Below are 21,451 nucleotides of genomic sequence, written 5' to 3'. Positions count from 1 at the left end.
TTGTTTAAAGGAGAACCTTAGCCTCATATGGAAGGTTTTGCTGTTTCAAAAAAGAAAACTGTACTCATGTGTTATTTGTAACATTAATATTTAATAACTAAAGAGTTAACTATTGGCATGGTGGTGCACACCTATCATCCTGGGGCAGCTACTCAGGAGGCTAAGGCAAGAGGAGCCCAAGTTTGAGGCCAGCCTGGAAAACTTTGTGAGACTCTCTCAAAATAAAATAAAAAGGACTAGAATGCTTACCTAGCATGTTATAAGTCCTGGGTTAAATCTCCTGTGCCACAAGGGAAAAAAAAAGTTACCTTTGAGGCAAGGCAAGGAAAGTGGGAAATCTAAAATAAAATATATCACTTGTGGGGCTAGGGTTGTGGCTCAGTGGTAGAGTGCTTGCCTTGCATGCATGAGGCCATGGGTTTGATCCTCAGCACCACATACAAATAAATAAATAAATAAAATTAAAGATATTGTGTCCATCTACAGCTAAAAAAAATATTAAAAAAAAATATATCACTTGTGGTCATTACAATAAAATAGGACATAAAATACAGGTTAAAAAGTAGACATTAAAAGGATATCTAGTAAGAGAAAGAAAATGGAATTAATTATTAAAAGCATATTGCCTTACTTTTCCTGGATTATCATTCTGGATCATTTCAGTAGAATATAACTGGTTAGATCTCATTAGAACCAACCCCTCAGACTTGTCCAAATTATCTTGTCAAACTAGAATCTTGTCTTGAAGTATTGCTTAAAATCCCTGAGCTAAATATAGAGCAAGAAGCCCTTTGGCAACAGTTCTTGTGTCAGGACGAAACCACAGTGAATCAGGTAATGGTAGAGAGCCCAGTGGTTAGGGCATGTGCTCTAGGACCAGGGTGTCTGGATTCCAAGACCAGCTCCAGCCCTTACTGACTGTATAACCTTTGATGAGTTATTTAACCTCTCTGTGCCTCAGTTTTCCCATGCTTATAATGGGTCCAATAAAAATACCTGCCTCATAGGGTGTAATAGAAAGAATGAAATGAAATGATCCGTGTGGAATAAGCCCTTAGAAAAGTGAGGGAAGCTGAAACATTCCTGGTTAGGACCTCAGAAACTTAATTCTAAGGGGAAACAGCCAGAGAGTCTCCACGCCATCTGGAGACAAAGGTTTCTTCCTGTGCTCCATTAACATAGACTTCACTTTCGCCAGATAGCGTGGTCTGCCTCTATACTGTAATCTCCATCCCATTTCCTCCCAGCAGTGTTATTAAGAAAACACTATTTTTTAAAAAGTAATTATTGGCTGGCAGCTTTTCTTGCTCTTGGAAAGAGGGAGGCATCTTTCAAATGCCTGATGACACAGAGGGATTCCAGGGGAGCCCTTTGGGGCTTCTGTTGGTGCCCAGGAATTCCATCACTGGCTTTCCTCCCCCGGGGGGCGGGTGGCTCCTCTTCCAGGCACTCCCTTTCCTCTCACCCCTGGGACCGAAGGTGAACCCTAGTTTCTTTCCTGCTATGTACCCCTTGGGCAGGTCTTCTCTGGGGGACAGCATGCCAGGGCTGGGAAGGGCTGTGGCATGATAGGAGGAGAGGGCCTGAGTCACCTGGTCCCTGGAGGTAGGCTCAGGATGGGAAAGTTGCTTACCACCCAGTTTTCGTCTTGGGGTTTCATAATGTTCAGCTGGAGGCATTGGGAAAAGTTGGGTTTACTTTTCCCCCCTCTAAGCACATGGCATTTGCACCCTCTTGTGTAGTTTTGCAGCTCTGTGAGTTTGGAAAGACCCTTTTTTACAGGTGGGGCCTCTCAAATCTAGAGCAATTCAGGGACTGGCTCTGAACAGATGGAGAAGGGGAGGGGACAGAGGCAGCAGGCACGAGTATCTGGGGGGCTCTGCACATCTGTGCAGAAGGGAAACAAGCAGTAGGTGAGCTCAGGCCCTAAGAACCTCTATACAGGGCCAGCCACGCAGAGCCTGTGGGTACAAAGAGCACAGAGGGGCTTGTCCAGCCCTCTCACAGTCCAGAGTTGTGGCATTCCCCCGGTCCTGCAGGCATGCTCAGGAATCAGGCTGTTCCATACATGATCTGTGAGCTCCTTTTGGGTACCTGTGTGCATCAGATCCAGGTGCACACTTCTTAAGGCTCAGCAGTTCAGCTGTGTCTGTTCCTAACAGATGTAAAGCCCTGTCAGAGAAGTCCCTCTGGTGTGCGCTGGGAAGTCAGAAGCCTTCTCTTCCCTTTGCCACCTCTCAACATCTCTCTGAGGTCAGACTGGGATTTTTTCCTTCCTTGCAAAGGGAAGCTCCTTCACAGACAGGGGAAGTCAGAAGAGCAGCTGGAGTATCCTGCAGGTATTAAGCCATGGCACTGGTCATTGTCTCTAAATTTTTGGAAGTCTTTTGAATGAGGGCTATGTGCAAATACCACAGTTATGAAAGGTACATGCTTGTCACAAAACAATGTTAACCATGTCCATTGGGGAATCATGTAGAACTGTGAGTTTTACAACCAGAGGCCCTTAGAGGTCAGCTACCAGCATTTGTGTCACCATGATCGTCATGCCCACCGCAGACATCTTTCATTGCTCATGGTAAATCTCCCAACCTGTGCCCATGGCAGACATTATTAATCCACCTTGAGCCCACACATCATCTCAGAATCTTTCTAAAACACAAAACCAAGCTGGGAGTGGTGGCGTATGCCTGTAATCCCAGCGACTCAGGTGGTTGAGGCAGGAGAATTACGAATTCGAGGCCAGCCTGAACAATTTAGGGAGGCTCTAAGCAACTTAGTGAGGCTCTAAGCAACTTAGTGAGACCCTGTCTCAAAAAATAAAAAACAAAAAGGGCTGGGGATATAGCTTAGAAAAGCACCCCTGGGTTCAATCTCTAGTGCTAAAAAAGGAAAAGAGAAAAAAAAAATCTTCAGGGAGTCACCACTTGTCAGTTGGCAATGGCCTTTTGGGGTGAGATTGATTGACTACCCTCAGAGCTAGCTCCTTTCTATTATTGGACAAATGAAAAAATGAGACCCCAAGAGAGAAGTGATGTGTCCAAACTGATGGGACCAGCATGTGACAGCTGAGTGCTCCAGGTGCTAGTTCATTTCTGTCTGAGTTTCTAGCCCACCCAGAAGTCTTTCTGGTTTTGGGGTGAGGAGGGCAGGAAGCTCCTGCTGCATCACAGAGAGAGCTCCTGGTGAGGGGTGAGGCACCGTTCTCCCTCCCCAGAGAGAAGTTGCCTGTGCCAAGAACAGAAGAACTGTCTAGCTCCCAGAAAGGTCCACACAGCTCCCTCAGGCATGGGCGCTGCCTGGAGCGCAGCCCCTCTGCCTGTCCCCCGCCATAGACTCCTTCCTTGTCGGACAGTAAAACCTCAGCCCCGCCAGGGGCAGCGTGAGTCAGCCGCACCACCCTGTGACTCCTGGGAGTTGCGCACCTTGTTTTCCTGGTAGAAGGTGTCATACCAGGGCGTGTTTGGGTGTCACATCAGGAAGGCTGTGGAATGCAGTTGCTGCCTTGGTCACCTCCTCCTGCTCTGGTCTTGGCCCAAAGGCCCGACCTAGAAAGCTCAGCTCTGTCCTCACCGCGTCTTCATCCACCCCTCTTTGGATAACCAAAGGGAAGTTGGATGGAAAGTGCTTAGGGGGACAGTGCGCCTTCTCCAAACTGGAGAATGACGGGAAGGAATGTCTTTGGTGGCCAGGTGAGTGACGCGTGTGTGTGTATGTATGTGTGTGTGTGTGTGTGTGTGTGTTGCACACCCCAAAGCTTTAGCTGATCAAGTCGGTCCCTTCCTGCCAGGAGGAATTTCGTGTCCATCCTGGCACCTGTGGAGGCGTGACAGCTAAGTGCCTGGCACTGTGCTTGTACTGGGGACCTCAAGAGGAAGAGGCAGGCCGGTGGCCCTGGTCTGGACAGGAGCTGTCAGCTGGTAGAAGAGTCTGGGCAGGCTGAATGCCCAATGGGTGTTGCCCCAGAGAGGATCGAGCCCTAGTGTAGACCACGCCATCAGGCCTGCGTGCTGTGGCAGATAGCATGCTGTGTGACATGGGCCTTGGCATCCTGGACTGCCCACCTCCCGCTGGCTATGGCACCAGTCAGCTTGCTTTTGCTTTGATTTCTATGGCAATGGGCATGTGGGCCAGCCAGAGTGAGCTGCAGGAGCCTGAGGTGTGGGCCCTTCTGAGGGAAGACAGAGTTTGTTCATCCCTCTGGGAGGTGATCTACCACCAGCAGGGCCCCTGGGGAATGGGAGCTGCATTGATTCCCCTCATCAGCCACCCACCACTCCACACTGGACCCCGGCCCCCGGGTGAATTTAAGGTCTGCAATCACCAGGTCTCAGGAAGGCTTGTTTAAATCAGACCACGGTGGGAGTCGCTGGAGAATTCGAGGTGCTTTCTTTATGTGATCAGTTTAGCTGCAGCCAAAGAAAAGATTTCAGATCTCCAGAGACCTCCACTGTAACTCTTCAAAAGGGCTTGTGAGTTCCTGGTGCCTAATCCCCAACTTCCCAAGTGGGGCAGTCCCTTGCAAAGGGAAAACTCAGGCGGTGCCATTTGGGCCTTATTCCCACCTCTTACCAGTTTTGTGACTGAGGGATTATCTAACTTCCAGGAGTTTCCACCATTTTACCTGCTAAATGGCTGTCATTACAGAATCTGCCTCAGAATGGTTGTGATTTTAAAGAGACAAGGCACAGGAAACCTTTGCCACCTGCCCCGAGCAGTTGTGAAGCATCAGTGTGAGTTGTGTGGGGGGTCTTAGCCTTTCTGAAGAAGGAAAGGGCTCCAGGTTCCCCCTGTGAACAGTGTCTACCCAGCCTGGACCAGAGGAACATGTCCCCAGTCACCAGAGGTTCCTGGGCACCTTCAACCTGCAGTAAAAGTATGCTTGGAGACAGGCCTCCACGCCAGCCAGGGACTGACTTTATCTGAAAATTTTAGGAAGCCTTTATCTGGTACCCAGCCTTTATCTGGTAGCTCAGTGCTGGCTGGAGGGCTGGGGAGGAGGCTAGGATTGGGCAATGGAGTCCATGAGACTAATGGACCACATTCAGATATACTTCAAAAAGAAAACCCAAACCAAACAGGAAGCGTGGGGCTGGTGCATGGGCTGGAGAAGTCTGCAGAGTGTGGCTCAGCATGTGACAAACTGGCCATTCTTCCCACTGTGTCCCCTGTGGGCAGCTCTGTGAAGGCTGGCTGGCTCACTCCCCAAGGAGACAGGCTTGTTTTGTCCTGAGATTCCCAGGGCCTCCCTCCCGACTGGAGCAGTTTGAGGAGGAATCCCCAGTGGAAGGGTAGAGGGAAGTCCTCTGCGTGTGCCCCTGGGGGGTGCTGGCTGGGCCTGTTCCTCCCTTCATTCAGCAGTACAAAGGGGCGGGCGGGGACCAAAGCAGAGAGTCTGGGCCAGAATGCCCAAGTTTTAAGAAGATTGTGTAGGAGGCTCAAAAATGTCTATCCTGCTGCAGCTTGCTAGGTCTACCTGACGGCACAGACTATGACCCTTCCCAGGTTCTGCGACAGCCCAACTGCTCTTGTGTCCTGGTTAGGTGGGGTGCTGGGAAGGTTGGTACTGACCTCCGGCTCCAAGGCTACTCCCAAGCTGGCTCCAATAGCTACTCCAAGGCTCTTCCCAAGCTCCCAAGCAAGCTCTTGGGCTCCATACTGACAGCACAAGAGCAGAGAGAAGAGCAGGGCTCTGCTCACTTTAATCCCTGATCTCTACCTTCTTCAGCATTTTTTTTTTTTTCCTGAAGTGGGGATTGAACCCAGGGCTACTTTATCACTGAGATACATCTCCAGTCCTTTTTATTTTGAAACAGGGCCTACTTTTTTTTTTTTCCTTTTTCAGGAGGAGGGAGGGAACTTTGTGGGGAGGGAGCTTGAAAGCCTGGAAGTACCTCAGCCAGGCATGGTGGCACTCATCCATAGTCCTAGCTATTCCTGAGCTATAGACTGAGGCAGGAGGATTGCTTGAGCCCAGGAGTTGGAGACCAGTCTGGGCAACATAGTGAGATACTGTCTCAAAGACAAAAAAAGTCTGCAAGTACCTTGACCCATTTGAGAATAAAAATCATAGGGAATGGAAATGCTTGGACATGGGAGGCAGGGAGGCTTGTCATTCAGATGCCACCTGCTTGGCCTCTCTTCCCATCAGGAAGGCACATGGAGGATCAGGCCTGAAATCTCACCGCCTTGAACAGCAGCCTCAGCCTGAGGAGACCACCAAGGGTCGGTTTTGGCCTCATTTCTGCCCCAAATGTGCCATTTCTTTATTCAAAACTGATTTAGAACTAACTTTGATCCCATGAAGGCCAGGGCAATTTGGGGACCCCATTTCTGGGCCATTTGGAGAGTGAGCAGAGTGGAGCAAAACTGAGGCCAAGCATATGGTTTGGCTGGAAGGAGGCTCAAGCCTGTTCTCTTCCTTTCCTCGTCCCCCTTCTTCAGGGCCTCCCCCCTTTTTTGGCCCTTGGGATTCGTGTGGGAGGGAGAAATGTCAGGCAGCCCTGGGAGGTAGTCTAGGAACCTTGGGAGGGGTCTCCAGGCAGGGTTAGGGAATAGCTGTAGACCCCGAGGAAGAAACTGGGCGACCCAGCCAGGACCCTGACAGAACAATAATGCCTGTCCAGGCAGAGCTCATTTCCACCGGGGGAGTGTCACCACCCACACTCTGGCCTGGCACCAATGTTCCTCTGGCCGTCTGTCCCAGATGTCTCTTTCACCACTCTTTAGCCTGTGTGCTGGCCGGATGTGTCTTTCTAGAATTCTACTTTCACACTGTTCCTCCTCTGCTCAGCAGCCTCCAGAGGCTCCCTGTTTCCCAGAGCAGGAAGTCCAAGTCCTTCCCCTCAGTCTGAGATGATCCCTGCAGCCCTCCCCTCTCACCGCCCAGTACACCCCCACCCTGCTGTAGCACCTAGCTCCTGAGGCCCTGAGCACCCTCCAGGGTGAAAGGAAGAGGAGCAGCAAGTAGCCAGGCCACACACTGGGGTGCTAGGAGGAGGTGGGGTGCATTTCTGATTCCGTAGTAGGAAACTGCATCTCAGGTGTGTGTGTGTCCTGGGGAAGCTCTACTCGTTCATCCCAGAGCAGGCTCAGAGCTGACTGGCCGGAGCCCCTGGCCTGGCACTCTTGGTTACTAGCTCTCCAGATGATTGGCTGCCCTGGCATCGTGCCCTTTCCTCTTGGCCAAGGGGAGCTGAGGTTACACAAGGGCTGTCACCTTGGGTCAAAACTCAAGAGCCATAGGAAGGGAAGGGCTGTGAAGTCACAGGTGAAGGATCCTAGGGAAGGAGTGGTGGGCCTGGCCAATAGCTCTGGGCAGCTCCTTGAAAGCAGAAACGGGTAATGCCAGCATCAGAAATGAGATGATACCATGGGATTTCTTCATTTTAAAACTCCTGTTTTAAATTTATCAAGCATTGTCCCCATTTATCAAGCATTGAGAGTAAGCCAGGTGCACCTGATCACCTGTACTACTTCACGTAATCCACACACCATTATGTGGTGCTGTTTTTACTCACCTTTTTACAGATGAGAAAAAGGTGACATGGCCACAATCATGTAGCAAAGGAATAAGCTGGAATTCTGACCTCAGAGCTCCAGCGTTATAAGACTAGCTAGGATACTAATAATGGTAGAGTAGTGCTAAGAGATTTTGCAGATGAGTGGACTGAGGCTCAAAGAATAAGTAGGAATAATCACACTTGGCATTTGGCAGCACTTTCTCTAGTGTCTTCTCCTTGGATCTTCACTATGCCCATGGATACAGGCAGAACAAGTATTTCACAGGTGGGGCTTCTGTCACCCAGAGAGGCCAAGTCACTTGCCTCAGTTGCCCAGTACGTCCTTGGCAGGCTGGAACTGAAGCCCTCCTTTCGTGACTTCAATCCAGTGCTCTTTTTCCTGCACAAAGGCTATTGGTCAGCAGGTGGAATGGACACACTGTGGTGATTTAAGGGAGGCAAGGGAAGCCAGCCTGTTTGGGCATATTCTGGGTATCAGGGAGGGGCATCCTCAGGTTTGAGGAGGTGCCCCAGAATAGAGGTATTGGTTTCTTCTCTCCGTGTGCGTCTCCCTGCCGGTGGCAGGCTGTTAGCCCAGGCTGCACCATGTTGAATGTTAAACATCCTGGCCTCCCCCACCCCTGACAAGCCACTGGAAAAGCCAGAGGCCTCCGCCCCATGCCTGGCCCACGCACACCAGCTGGGCAGCTCCCCCAGGGCCTCTAGATGTTCAGAGCCAGCCTGGGCTTGGCCAAGACCCCTCCCAAGCCTATTTGTCCCTCTCGGTCTCCCTGTTGCCTCCCTCATCACATGGTTATAGCCTCCTAAGCACTTTCCCTGGGACACAATTAGGGACACAATCTGGTATAACAAGAGTGACAATGACACAAGAGTGACAATAATAGCTGATGTGTACAGAGCACTTAGTGCCAGGCTCTGCGCCAAGCACTTTACACACATCATCTCGCTTCATCCTCCCTCCCACCCTCCCAGGCGTGTTCTCTCACTGTCCCCATTCTACAGATGAGGTGTCTGGTTGGCCCGGATCTGCCTAGCTCTGCACTATTTACTGTTCTTCACATTTTCTAAAATGTTGTGCAAGCATCACTGTGAGTGCAGGAAGAGACTTTGGAAGAATATGGGTAGAAGCATTCCCTTTTAGAAGTGATGTCCTGGGCTGACTTCCTTCCTTCCTCTCTTCCTTCCTTCTTCCCTCCCTCCCTTCCTTTCTTGTTTTTTCTTTTACTGGGAATTGAACCCAGGACCTTAAACATGCTGGACACATGGTCTACTACTGAGCTTCATCTCCAACCCTTTTTACATTTTATTTTGAGACAAGCTTGCCCTAAGTTCCCCAGGCTGGCCTGAAACTTAGGATTCTCCAGCCTCAGCCTCCCAGATGGCTGGGACCACAGTCATGCCTCATTGAAGCCCAGCAGTTATATGTCATTTAAGAAGTGTGTTAGCGTTGGGGACTGAAGGGTTATATGCCCTCCGCCAAATTCACATATTGAAATCCTAAGCCCCCAGAACCTTGGGATGTGATCTTATTTGGAAACAGAGTCTTTGCAGATGTAATTAGTTGAGATGAGGTCATCTTGGAGTAGGGTGGACCCCTAATGTGCTATGGCGGTGTCCCTATTAAAAAGGGACATTCAGACACAGTCAGGCACCCATAGAGATCTCCATGTGAAGACAAAGGCAGAGATCAGGGTGATGCTTCTACAAGCCCACGATGCAGCAGAGAGGTTACCGGCAACTACCAGAAACTCGTGGGGAGTCCTGGACCAGAGTCTCCCTCACAGCTCTGAGAGGAGCTCTGCAAATCTCCTGGTCTCTGATTTCCAGCCTCCAGAACTGTGAGACAATAAACTTGCATCATTTAAACCACTTATTTTGTGGTACTTTGTTATCATGACCCTGGCAAACTAATATGGTCAGACCACACACACCCTGATACACATATGATTTGAAGACAGCGGAAGGGGCCACAAGTCAAGGAACATGGTGGCCTCTGGAAGCTAAAATATGCAAGGGAATGGATCAGATTCTCAACTGGTCTTGGGAAGGAGGCAGCTCTGCGTCCCCAGACCCTACTCTGTCAGGCTGGGGCGTCTCACCTGCTCATCCCCCACCCCAAAGACTCCAACCACATGCAACACCATCCTCCAACTGACTTCTATAAAGGACTTTTTTCTCCATACATTCTCATTTCCAGTGCTGCTTCAGGATGCCCTCCCCACAACCTCTGTGAGCGGCATGCCAGGCAGCTGCCCTTACCCAGCACTGGTGCCAACTGTGTGCTCATCTCCAAATCTCTGGAATAAATGATCTGGAGCCTCCACCCTGGATCCCACTTCTTTCCCTGACCCATGGCAGCACTTTGTGGAATTCATGAATGAGTCTGTTTAATCCCATCTGACTGCTTGCTGCAGCAGCTCTGGTATTCCCACAGTCTTTATGCTTGCCATTCCTCCCTCTGGGGTGCCCTCCTCTCTTCTTGCCAGTTCCCCTTTATTCAGGGCCTACCTCTGTTTTCTCTTTCACTTTGTTCACCTGGCTGCATTGATCCCCCGCCTCCCCATAGCTTGTCAGCAGCTGGACACTCATCTAATACCAGGTAAATGCCTTATTGCACATGTGGGTATCCCAGCTCCCAATCAGATCCTGGACCAGGATTCATACTCCTGAATTCTGCTGGTGCAGTACATGGAACATCCTAGGTAAAGGCTAATAGGGGAGGGATTTGAAGTGGTGAAGGCTTGCATGTTTTCCAGAAATGGGTGTTAGTCAGCATTTGTCACTGTAACCAGAATGCCTGACAGGAACAACTTAAGGAAGACAATGTTATTTTGGGCTCACAGTTTCATGGGTTCAGTCCATAGTTGGCTGGCTCTATTGCCAGAGATGAGGCAGAACAAGATGGTGGAAGAGTGTGATTGAAGAAAGCTTCTCAGTCCATGGCAGCCAAGGAGCAGAGAGAGTGAGGAACCAGGGACAAAATATGATCCCCAAGGGCATGCCCCCACTGATCTACTTCCTCCAGCCATACCCCACTTGCCTACAGTTCCCACTCAGTAATCTATTCAAATTATTAATCCATCAAATGGATTAATCCACTGATCCAGTTACAGCTCTCACAATCTATAATCATTTCATCTCTAAACATTTCTATATTGTCTAACATGCATTTTTCAGGAAACATCTCATGTCCAAACCGTAACAATGGCCAAGGGAGACTTCTTTAACTTATTAAGGACTTTGGAGTCTGGATTGGGTCCCCTCTCAATTTCAGTGCCTGAGACTTGAGGGGGGAATGACCAAATTGATTTTGAAAAAGTAGCAGAAGTAGTTTGATCTCGATACTTATTAAAAGTATTGACATAACAGCTGTAGACATACTTACTAGAATCTACAGGATCAAGAAAGAATGGTGTGGTGTCAAGATATATATTTTTCCATATGATTGATTATACCAATATCTATCTATATATCTGTAGGTAGATATCCTTCTCAGCCCATGGCAGCCAAGGAGCAGATAGATATATCTAGATAGATAGATATGTCAGTCATTGGCCTCTACCTGTAAAGTGTTCATTTATATAATATATATGTTATATATAAATATATATGTCTATACATATATATGTATATATGTATATATATGTATAATAGCATAAAGTTCAGAAATAGAACCTCATATATGTATTTATTTTTGACAAAGACATTAAGGTAATTAATTCAATGGGAAACAGATTCTTTTCAGCAAATTGTTCTGAAGTGATAGGATATCTATACCCAAAGAAATTAGGCATTGAGGTTTGATGTTAGATTTAATTTGAACAGAGAATTCCACTCAACTCACTCTTCCCCAAAATTAGGATTTGCTGATATGGCTGTGGAGGTGTTCATCGGTCCCTTACAGATCTGGTATTTCTATATCTTCATATCAGCTTGGCTCAACAAGGGAGCCAAGACCATGAAGGGTGAAGGAGGGTGCTTCCTCTTGAGCAATGGGGTGAACTTGTACTAAGGAGCAAATCCCAGGAGACCACCCGATGTGGTGAGGTAGGGTGTGAAAAGCACAAGGGCTGCTGGGATTCAAAAAGGAAGACTTCTTGAAGTCACTTGTAAGGTCAAAACAGAAGAGAACAGGGAAGTGCATTTAAGCCTCAGGGGGTGAGCACTTTAAGAAAAGCTGCTCTGATTATTGCTGTCGCCTGCCTCTGTGATGCTCACTGAGGTGTCCCCAGTATCGAACACAGGGACTGCTGAGTGCTCAGTGAGTGGACAGATGAATTCTGAGGTTTTCCTAGATCTCTCTTGGTTCCTCGGAGATGGGGTGGCCTTGTCCTTTTTTTTTTTTTTAGTTCTTGGCGGACACAACATCTTTGTTGGTATGTGGTGCTGAGGATCGAACCCGGGCCGCACGCATGCCAGGCGAGCGCGCTACTGCTGAGCCACATCCCCAGCCCCTGGCCTTGTCCTTTTTAAGGGGAATTTTTAGGTCAGGGAACCCACCATCTTCTTGTAATGTTCCCTTGTTCCTGATGTAGAGGGTCCCAGGGATTAAGGTTGGAGACTGGGGCACCAAGGCTGAAGTCTCTGGGAACTCCACCTTCTCTGCAGGCTAGGAGTGGGCCTCTTGGGTTACAGATGTGCCTCAGCTGGGCCGGGGCCCACCCTCCTCTCCCGGTGTTTATTGCTGTAGAGCCCTGCCGTGGAGAGCTGCCGAATCAGCTTTCTCTGGCTGGAACCAGCTCCTGGAGCCGCACTGTCCTGTATCTCTCACACCATCCACCCCTTAGGTAAACAGCCGGCCTCCTCCCCACTCTGAGAAGTTGCAAGGGGCTCCATTAGCCAGACGCCTCACTCCAAAAAGGATCCTGGCAATGGGATCTGTTTTTCTTCCAGCCTGAGTAAGGGCCTTGCTGGGAGACTCTACTTCCTGCCTGAAAAGGTGGCCGCAGAGCTCCCTGCTGGGCGGAGTCTTCCTTCCTCACGGCCCACGCACCCAGGCTTCCTCACGGAAGGCCCAGTCAGAAGGCCCAGTCGGGGGCCTCCAGCAGACAGCCCCCTCAACTCAGCCTTTCGTGCAGTTGTTTTATCTGTGGAACCTAACCCTGCACATCAGCCACCGACCAGGTCAAAGAACCCACTGTGCTGTCTTCCTGGTCACCCAGAAGGGGCAACATTTGCATTGTGTGTCAAGCATGGTCCCACTGCCCACCATCCGCCATCTTGTGGGCCAAGAGGCTGCATGGCGCAGCTCTGCTGTGGCTACACAGAAGCAGCTTGGCTGGGTGCTTCTGTTTGGTTTGTTGTGGAATCAGAGCCAGGGAATTTGCTTTCTTTTTCAAGGTGACCTGTGGGCAGAGAAACTGTCACTGGCAGCTGGTTAGCTGGACTTCCTTCTCCCATGGCCCGCGGGCTCCAGGGAAGACTGATGGGGAGGGCCAACACCAAGGTCCTGCTGGCTTAGCCGTGATGGTAGGAATAGGTGACAGGGCTGGAGTGGGCTCCTGAGGACTAGAGGTAGGAAGCAGGCCAGCTAGGGGCTCACAGCCCTGGAGTGGACTGGTTGATCCAGGAGTCTCAGTGGATGGGCTTATGTTGGCCTGGGAGTAGGAGGCGAGGGGAAGGCTAGATGGAACCAGAGGTGCAGGACGAGGAAAATCTGCCGTTGAAAGAAAAGGTAGGTGAGAGGCTGCTGCCAAGCACCCCTCAGGAGGCCTTGTGGAGGAAAATCGAATCTGCCTACTTATTTGCCAGACTGTCACATGACCCTTCCTTCCAGGAGGCACAGGAACCCAGTGAGGGAATTCAGACTGCCCTTTGACTAGGGAGACACAGGTTGTGACTGTCACTTGCCTCCTCCAGAAGCCTCCCCTGACCTCTCCCTTCAGCTCCCATGGGCTCCTATTCTATATCTTTTCCATTCTCCATCACTCTGGACTTTCCTTGTCTGTCTCTAGCACCAGATCAAAGTTTCACATGCTTCCATGTGGGGCCCAGGAACTTGCATTTTTAACCAACGGGCCCCCATGCAAATCAGGTGAGCAGAGACATCACCGCACATTCCGAGAGCCATCACGCTCTAGAGCAGCACTGTCCAACAGAAAGAGCCACGTACGTAATTTAAACATTTCTAGTAGCTGCTTAAAGACATAAAAAGGAAATAGGTGAAATGAATTATTTAAATAATTTTATTGATATCCTGATCTAAAATATCATCATGCAATCAGCACAGAATTCTTTCACATTTCACATTTTTTCGATGCTAAGCCTTGGAAATCCAGTGTATGGTTGACACATGCAAAACATCTCATTTTGGACCAGTCTCGTTTTAAGTGCTCAGTGCCACATGTAACCAGGGGCTGCCATGTGGACTGTAGCGCTGTAGAGCTTTCCTGCTTAGAGTGTGGCCCACAGACCAGCAGCTTCAACAGCACCTGCAGGCTGGGGAGAAACGAGGCCCAGGGCCCTGCCCAGGCCCCAGAACCAGCCTTCTCACTGATACCAGTGCTTTGCATGCATGTCCCATAGCCCTGGGCTGCAGGAGCCCCTTGATGCCAGCGCTGGGATTGGACTTATTTCTAACAGAGGGCCTGGCACCTACAAGGCAAATGTCAGTATATGTCAGTGTTTGGGGAGGAAAGACATGATTCATGAATGTCACCTGCCCCGCCCACCCCTTTCAGCACCATATTTTCAGTGACAATGTATTGAGTCTGAAAGCAAAACGCAGGAGTCAGAGAAAATGTATATAGCAGAGCTGGAGGGAAATTTAAGTTTCTGTACTTTACCTCCTGTAAACTCTAGAGAGAGACAGCCACTTGGGCAAGGTTCCACAGCTTGTTGTGGTGCAGCTGGTCACCCTGTTTGGGGAGAGAAGTGGTACAGGTAAGGGCAGATCACTTCATACCTGGGCATGCCCCTGGGCCTACATTACTCCTCAGATGTCTCTGTCTCCTCCTCAGAGACCTTATGGAATTGTTGCTTGAAGGCCTCAGGCCTGGCCCACGCATAATAGTTATCCATCTATTTATTCTTAGTGGTCTGGAAAACATTTAAGGCACTTATAAAATACGCATAGAATACAAGATAAAACAAAAAAAAATTTTTTTTCAAAAAAAATATGTTGGTCTAAAGGAAGTGTGCAGAGATCCACGGACAAGTTGTTCAATCTAATGTTGTATACAGTTAGCAGAAAGTCGGAAACAACCTAAATATCCAACAGTAGGGGAGTAGGTAAATAAACAATGGCCCATGCAAACATTGAAATTCCATGTCATGATTGAGAATGCTGATATGGAAATGTACATTGACATGGAAAAAATGTTCATTGTGTAATGTAAAAGCATCGACATGTTCATTTCATAAATTACATGCATGGAAGAATGCCTGGAAAGAATATACGTAGCCCTCGATATTAATGCTGCCTTTTCAGGGAGAGAGATTATAAGTGATTCTCTTTCCTTTTTTTGACCACCCGATGCTTCTGTAATTTCTAGTTTTTTCCCTCAGTGAGCATGAATTTCTTATGTAATACAGAAATGAAATGTATAAAAATAGAATATGAGCAAGGCAAACAGGAAAGAGAAAATTGGAGTTCTAGTTAGCAGAATTTGTTTGAAAATGTATTAATTAAGGAAAAAAAACCTAAGTATAGTGTATAGAGTTATAGCCCAATGGCTATATTTACATGTAGCAGGAGATTATTAAATGTTTGAGATTTGAAGTTACAACATGAAAAACTCATGAGCTTGCTTTTGCTAAATAGCCATCTGTATTCAGGGAAGTGAAAGTTAATCATGGTGCAGTCTCTGTCTTGTTTTGAATGGAATCCACCAATTCTCCCACCCCCTTTCATCCAAGGGCTTTATGCATATCACGTAATGATTGTGCAAGAGAAAATCCTGAAATCTTGTGTGGAGCTGGATACATAAATGGACAGATGGACAGAGGTGCACACACATACAACCTAGCCTAGGACCTCCTTCACCTGCAGTGCTAACACCTTGAAGTGGTGTCCTCGCTGGTGTCAGTAGGCTCCTAATTGGTCTTCTGGCTTCCGCCCGCTGGCCTGTTCTTTACACTGGGGCTGGAGCTACCTTTTCAAAACATGGATCAGCTTGTGTCTCTCTTCTGCACAAAAACTTCAGGACTTCCCCTTGCATCAGGATGAACTCTTGAGTCTTCATAGCCTGCAAGGCCTTCTACATTCTAGCCCATCCTGCCTCTGGTTGCTTGTCCCTCTGCCCTGGTCACGCCACACTAGCCACATTGGTGTTTTCCGGCTCTTTGCCTTCCTGTTCTTTTTCCTGAAACATCCTCCCCCTCCAGAGTGGCTTGCTTCCTCTGCTCCTGTGGGTCTCTGCTGAATTACTTCTGGATTCATAAGGACTTCTCACCACTGCAGATGAAGTGACAACCCTGATCTTGCTCCAGTGCCTTACCCTACTTCACTTTTTTCATTGCATGTATCTCTCCTGACATGACCTATTTCCTTTCCATTTGTCCTTTTCCACTAGAATGTAAACTCCCTGTGGGCAAACTTTGGCTTTTTTCTTTTTTCAGTACTGGGGATGCCACCCAGGTCCTCATCTGTGCTTGGCCAGCATTCTGCCACCGAGCTACATCCCTGGCCCCTAGCTTCTTTCTTTGGTGCCTAGTACTCTACATATGGGCTCAGTAAAGATGTGAAGGAATGGAAGAATGAATGGACTTTAGATACCATGTGACTGATCCTCTCATTCTACCAAGGATGGTACCCAGGGCTCAGCTGAGGAAGGAAGGTTCCCTGCCTTGCTTAGGGTCACACAGACTAGATTCTGGCTGCATTTCCCGCCTGTGCCTTAGAACTGAGATCAACTGCACACAGAGGAGCCCTGACTCCTGTGTGTTTTTCCAGTTTACACAGAATTTCAGCCCAGAATAGCTAAAGAAAAAAACAGTGTTTCTCCTGGAAACTCTTCCAGTGGGTATGTCCCTAGAAAAACGGTAGCAATCTCAGGGTAGGAGGGGACGAAGCAGAGGAAGGGGTCTTCCAGCAGTGGAGACAATGAGATAGATTTGGTTTTGCAATTAAAATAACATCTGGGTCTGTTTCTGCAGAGCAGTTCTAGAGGGTGGGTGGTCTGTCTGAAGTACCAGGTGGGGCCTTCCTCCATCCTGGCCCAGGAGAGTTTGGGATGGCCAGTGGCTAAAGGATTCACCCGCAGATGAAGAAAGAAAGAACTGAGCCCAAAGAAGCATCTGGCAACCCCAGTCTGGCCTGAAGGCCTGCTGGTCCCTGGCCCAGCCTCGCTACTCTGGGTGTCTCCAGACACCTCCCCCTTCCCGAGACTATTCAGACACCCTCTTTGATGCACGGAGAGCCCTGGCCTCATCCCTCTCATGCCCCATGTGGTTTGTTAATCGTCTGTGAAATGAGGGATTTCAGGCGTCACTCATCCGTGTGAGCACCGTGGGCAGTGGAGTGGGGTGGGGAAGGGGCGCTGAGGACAATCTAGTCTTCTGAATCCTGTCTCTCTGTCTGTCTGCCTCCTTAGATGCAGCTTCTGGATAAATTCCCCATAGAAGGTGGCCAGAAGGACCCCAAGCAAAGGATCATACCCTTCCTCCCAGGTAAGCTCAGGTGGCCCCCCAAGGGGCTGAAGGTGACTTTGAGAAGGACACTTATAGGTCAAGAGGTCAGCTGCTAAGCCAGAAAGACCATGTGGGTTTGGCCTATAAATCTGCACACTAATCATCCCCAGGGGATCCGGAAGCCCCTGATTTTTGAAGGCCACTGTCTTCCAAGTGGCTTCTCCAGCCATTCTAGTCCTATGTCTGCTGACCTCCGGCTTGTAGCCTCTGAGGAGTTTCTCAGGCTCTTGGAGTTTAGCTTCCTTTTCATAACAGGCACGGAGAGGCCAAGTTCTAGGAAAGGAAGAGGAACTGTAGGCAGAACTGTTCTTACTGCCTCCCAGTCCAGTTGTAAGTCACCTCAAACTGAGCACACTCCTCAGATCTGAGCTCCGGAAGGCCTCACAAGTCATTACACACTCAGGTAACATCCCTGTATTCTGAGAGAGACAGGATTTGAACCCAACTCTCGTCTGGCCATAAAGGCCAGGACATTAACCACAACATCAATTTGGACTGTTTCAGACAACGGATTATGTCGTGTAATTTAGAGGAAGACGTCTCAGGTGTGCCTGGCCTGCTATTACTATGATGCCTTAGGTTTGTGCAGACCTGCAGCATAATTACAGAGTGCTTCTCTATTTGTTTTCATGTACAGATCTTCCCACCAAGGTGGGTATTATCATTTCCCCAAAGAGAGGAAGATTTGAGGGTTCAGAGGGGTTAAGTAACTGCCCGTAGAGGTGGCAGAACTGAGGCGTGAACTCAGGTCCCTTATCCCACACCTGTCTCTGCCAGTGGATAATACTGCCTTATGGCTCCCCTGGGCTTCTACCTGTCCCCAGGCCACTAGGCTTGGGTTTCCTGGGAAGCTTCCCTCCCTTTGGGTTAATGCTGGCCATCGACTCCCCCCATTAAGCCAGCCACCAGGACAATCCTTAGCCCTAGACACACTCCCAGCCCACAGTCAGTACCTACTTGTTGACTTGAAAACAGACTTGGGAGCCACAGAGTGGCCCCCCTGTGAAGGATGTCCTACTCACCCCCCATCTTCCAAAGCATCAAAAGGCCAGAGCATGTACCACTGCCTGTCCTCAGAGACTTGTGCTAGAGCTGGAGAGAATTAGCTATAAAGGAGGAACATCTAAACCCCATAGTTTCTGAAGACCAGAAATAAGTATGTAGGGATCTCACCCCTTGCCGCAGTCCGGCTGCAGCAAAATAACCGGGGGGTGATGAGCAACTTGTGTACATTGATACAGCAGGAGTGGGAGCCGTTTATTGTAGGACAGGAGAGGTATATATACATTCCACACAGCTTATCTTAATTAACATAAACTAGATACAGCAGTCAACCAATAAGGAATCTCCACACTTAATGGCTGGCTGGCGTTACTTCACAAACCACTCCCTCTGGCAAAATGCCAGGCGCCATCTTGACTTGTTTACAGACCCTAACAACCCCTGGCCTCCTCCTTCCACAGAGGCAGAATATGGCTTCTCTGTTCCTAACCTCCAAGTTGCTATAGGCTGACTTTCTTGCTTCATTTGGCTTCATACTGAATCCCAAGGGAATTTGGAATAGCCAACATCTAGGTCCACAACAACTTTAGATGCTCCTCCAGCACAGTCTGCATGCTCTGTTCACCTGGAAGTGGGAGCCCTGCTGGGGTGCTGTGGGCATAAGTATCCTAGAGGTAACAGGAGGATAGGGTGGTTCCCTGTTGCAGTGCGGTGGTGAACCTGGCCTTGGGCCATGAAGGCTACCCTTTTGCTCAAAAATGGGCTGTTTCTTCCACTTCTTTCTTGGCAGTAGCTCCAAGGGAAAAAGCTCCTTGCTGTCAGCCAGTGAGCTGTTTAGGAGGGGCAGGGCTGGCCTGGCCAGTAAGGGGAGATCTTCATCTAAGGAACCCTCCATATGGTGCAAGATAAGACCATCTCCAAAATCAGAGAACCATATAATGCAGGATGTGGCCCTCTCCCATCATGCAATTGTGAATGTGAAAGGACTGGAGCTCAGAGAACTCACTGTGAGCTGAGGAGGTCAGCAAAGGCCTCCCTGAAAGGGGTTCCCAGATCTGACCCCTGGAGGCTAGTGAAGTTGGAGCGTGGGGCAAAGGGCACAGCTTTGTACAGCTGCCACCCAGTCCCATGTATAGGGGTCAGCCCTGGACCCCTGGCTGTGGCAGTTACTTGTTGTATTAAACTCTCTATGCCTCAGTTTCCTCATTTGAGAAATGGGGATGATACCAATATCTACTTTGTGACACTGTTGTATAAGATGAAATGAATCAGTGCATCTCAAGTGCTTAGAACTGTGGCTGACCCAAGTAGGTGCCAAATGAATGCTGGCCCTTATTACCAATGCCTCACACACCTGGCGTTTCATACCACACAGTCATGTATAATCTTATTTGATCCTCCCAGTAAGGTTACTGTCCCATTTTGCCAGAAAATCGAGGCCAAGGGATGCTAATAGACTTGCACAAAGCACAAAGCCAGGAGGCATAGCCAACACCAGAACTCTTAGGCCTGACATTGGGACCAAGGCTCCTTCCACGCAGGCTGCCTGGGGGGACAATAACCCAATGGCTGCTGTGAGACTCGGGCTCTATTCAAAGTTCAGTTTGCTCTAAAGGACTGGAGTATGGATTAAGAGAATTCACGTGAAGCACTTGGCACAGTCCCATAGTCAACGCTCAACAAATGGCAGCTGTTGGTAAAGTCACCTGCCCTCACCTCATCCCACCTGCTGAGAAAAGTCAAGCATGGAACACCTTCCAGCCCCCAAATACAGGTGACTGTGAATAGTGGGAGTATTGTCAAGGGGAGTGAGGTTGACTCCACTTCTCCAAAAGAAAAGTCTCCCTTGTCCTGGCTTGGCTCCCTCTCAGCCCTCCCACACTAGTGTTCTCCCTTGAACTCCTGTCCTTTGCTCTTTCACTCTCCAGGGCTTCAGAATGCCATTGCTGGCCATTTGGAACCCATCCCAGAGCTCCCAAGCCCCATCCCAGGTCCCGGGACTTCCTCCTGCTCATGGGAATCCACCTTACCCCCTTCCTACTGTACTCACTCCTCACATTGAATGTGAAGGGAAAGGACTGGGGCAAAAGAGCCCAACACAATCAGAACCAGGCTGGGAACCATGAGGATTCCCACCCACCCCACCTGCTATATCAAAGGGGGTCCTCAGAGGAGAGGATATAAGTGAAGGTCAGTGAGGAACATGGATCTGCAAGTGATTTTGGAGAGTGTGCTCTTGCCTGTGAGTTTCCCACAGCAGGGAGGCAAGCAGGACAGAGAAGGGGAAGAAGTGAGGCAGAGAGATAGCGGCAGCTAAGTCCAGACTCCTTCTGATCTCACTGGGGTCAGGGTGAATGGCACTAGAGTTGACCTATCTGAAGGACATATTGGTCATCTCTTGTCTGCCCTGGAGGATATGAAGTGTAGGTACGGTGGCTCCCAATGACCGAGGATACACCTCTGAGAAACTGAGGCAGCTATGTGACTAGCAGTGACACTCTCTGGTAATCTCTTAGCATCTGCTGTGTCACCTGACACCCCTTTGAGGCTCTGTTTCCACCTCCCTGCCTTGGGGGATGGTGTCTGAGGTCACCTGCCAATTCCCCTAGGCTCACCTCTGGCAGCAGGGACTCAGCAGAACCCCAGCGAATGCAAACTCTCTTGCCACCCTAGGGAAGCTTAGCAGGAAGCTCTGGGGACAGCTCTGTCAGCCCTTTGCCTCAGCTGGAATTTCAGGGGATGGAAAATCCAAGCAGAGGAAACAGAGCATGCATTCTTTCCCAGAGGGTCTCAGTTTGGGCTCTAGAGGTGCTGGGATGTGATGAGCATTTCTGCTTCCTGGGAGGGGTCTGTAGGTGTTTGGAGTCTCAGTCCAACTGCTCTGTTCTGAGCCACCTGAACAAAGACATGATGAGGCCCATTAGCTCTTGGGTGTTGTGCAGTGACACCGGTAGAGGTAGGGCTTGGAGCCTACAGGGGGTCCAGGGGCCAGTCCAATTATTGACATTTTCATGTCAGTCAGATCTGACATAAGAGTTGTAGGGGGACTTCCCTTGGAAGGACCCTCAATTATTTTCACCAGTGCTAGAAGTGCTTTTCTGACTGGCTGAAGACTGTATTGGAATTTCCAGTCTGCAGTGCCCGTGGGAAGGCCAAGGCGAGTTAGGGTGCCCACGTGGGACAGGCAGTTCTCCAGCAAGGCTTACTCAGGGGGAAAACTTGTGGGTTTTGTGGTAGGAAGAGTGACCCCAGGATGTGCCCACCTTGGGAGTGACAGTGGATGCCAGAGATGGAAG

General features: G+C 49.3%; 1 protein-coding gene across 2 annotated transcripts in view; it reads left to right on the top strand.

Annotated features, from left to right (window-relative positions):
• Positions 1-21,451, top strand: part of Sh3pxd2a (SH3 and PX domains 2A) — a 215,285-nt gene that overhangs the window by 51,592 nt on the left and 142,242 nt on the right. For both annotated transcript variants that reach the window (XM_077799000.1, XM_026401179.2), the window contains exon 3: positions 17,057-17,132. In XM_077799000.1, the coding sequence (XP_077655126.1) occupies positions 17,057-17,132 (76 nt within the window). The remainder of the gene's footprint in view (positions 1-17,056; positions 17,133-21,451) is intronic.

The sequence above is a fragment of the Urocitellus parryii genome, chromosome 5 (genome assembly GCF_045843805.1).
Source record: "Urocitellus parryii isolate mUroPar1 chromosome 5, mUroPar1.hap1, whole genome shotgun sequence".
Classification (NCBI taxonomy): Eukaryota; Metazoa; Chordata; class Mammalia; order Rodentia; family Sciuridae; genus Urocitellus; species Urocitellus parryii.
The sequence above is the reverse complement of the archived record's forward strand: the minus strand, read 5'-3'. Positions and strand labels throughout refer to the sequence as shown.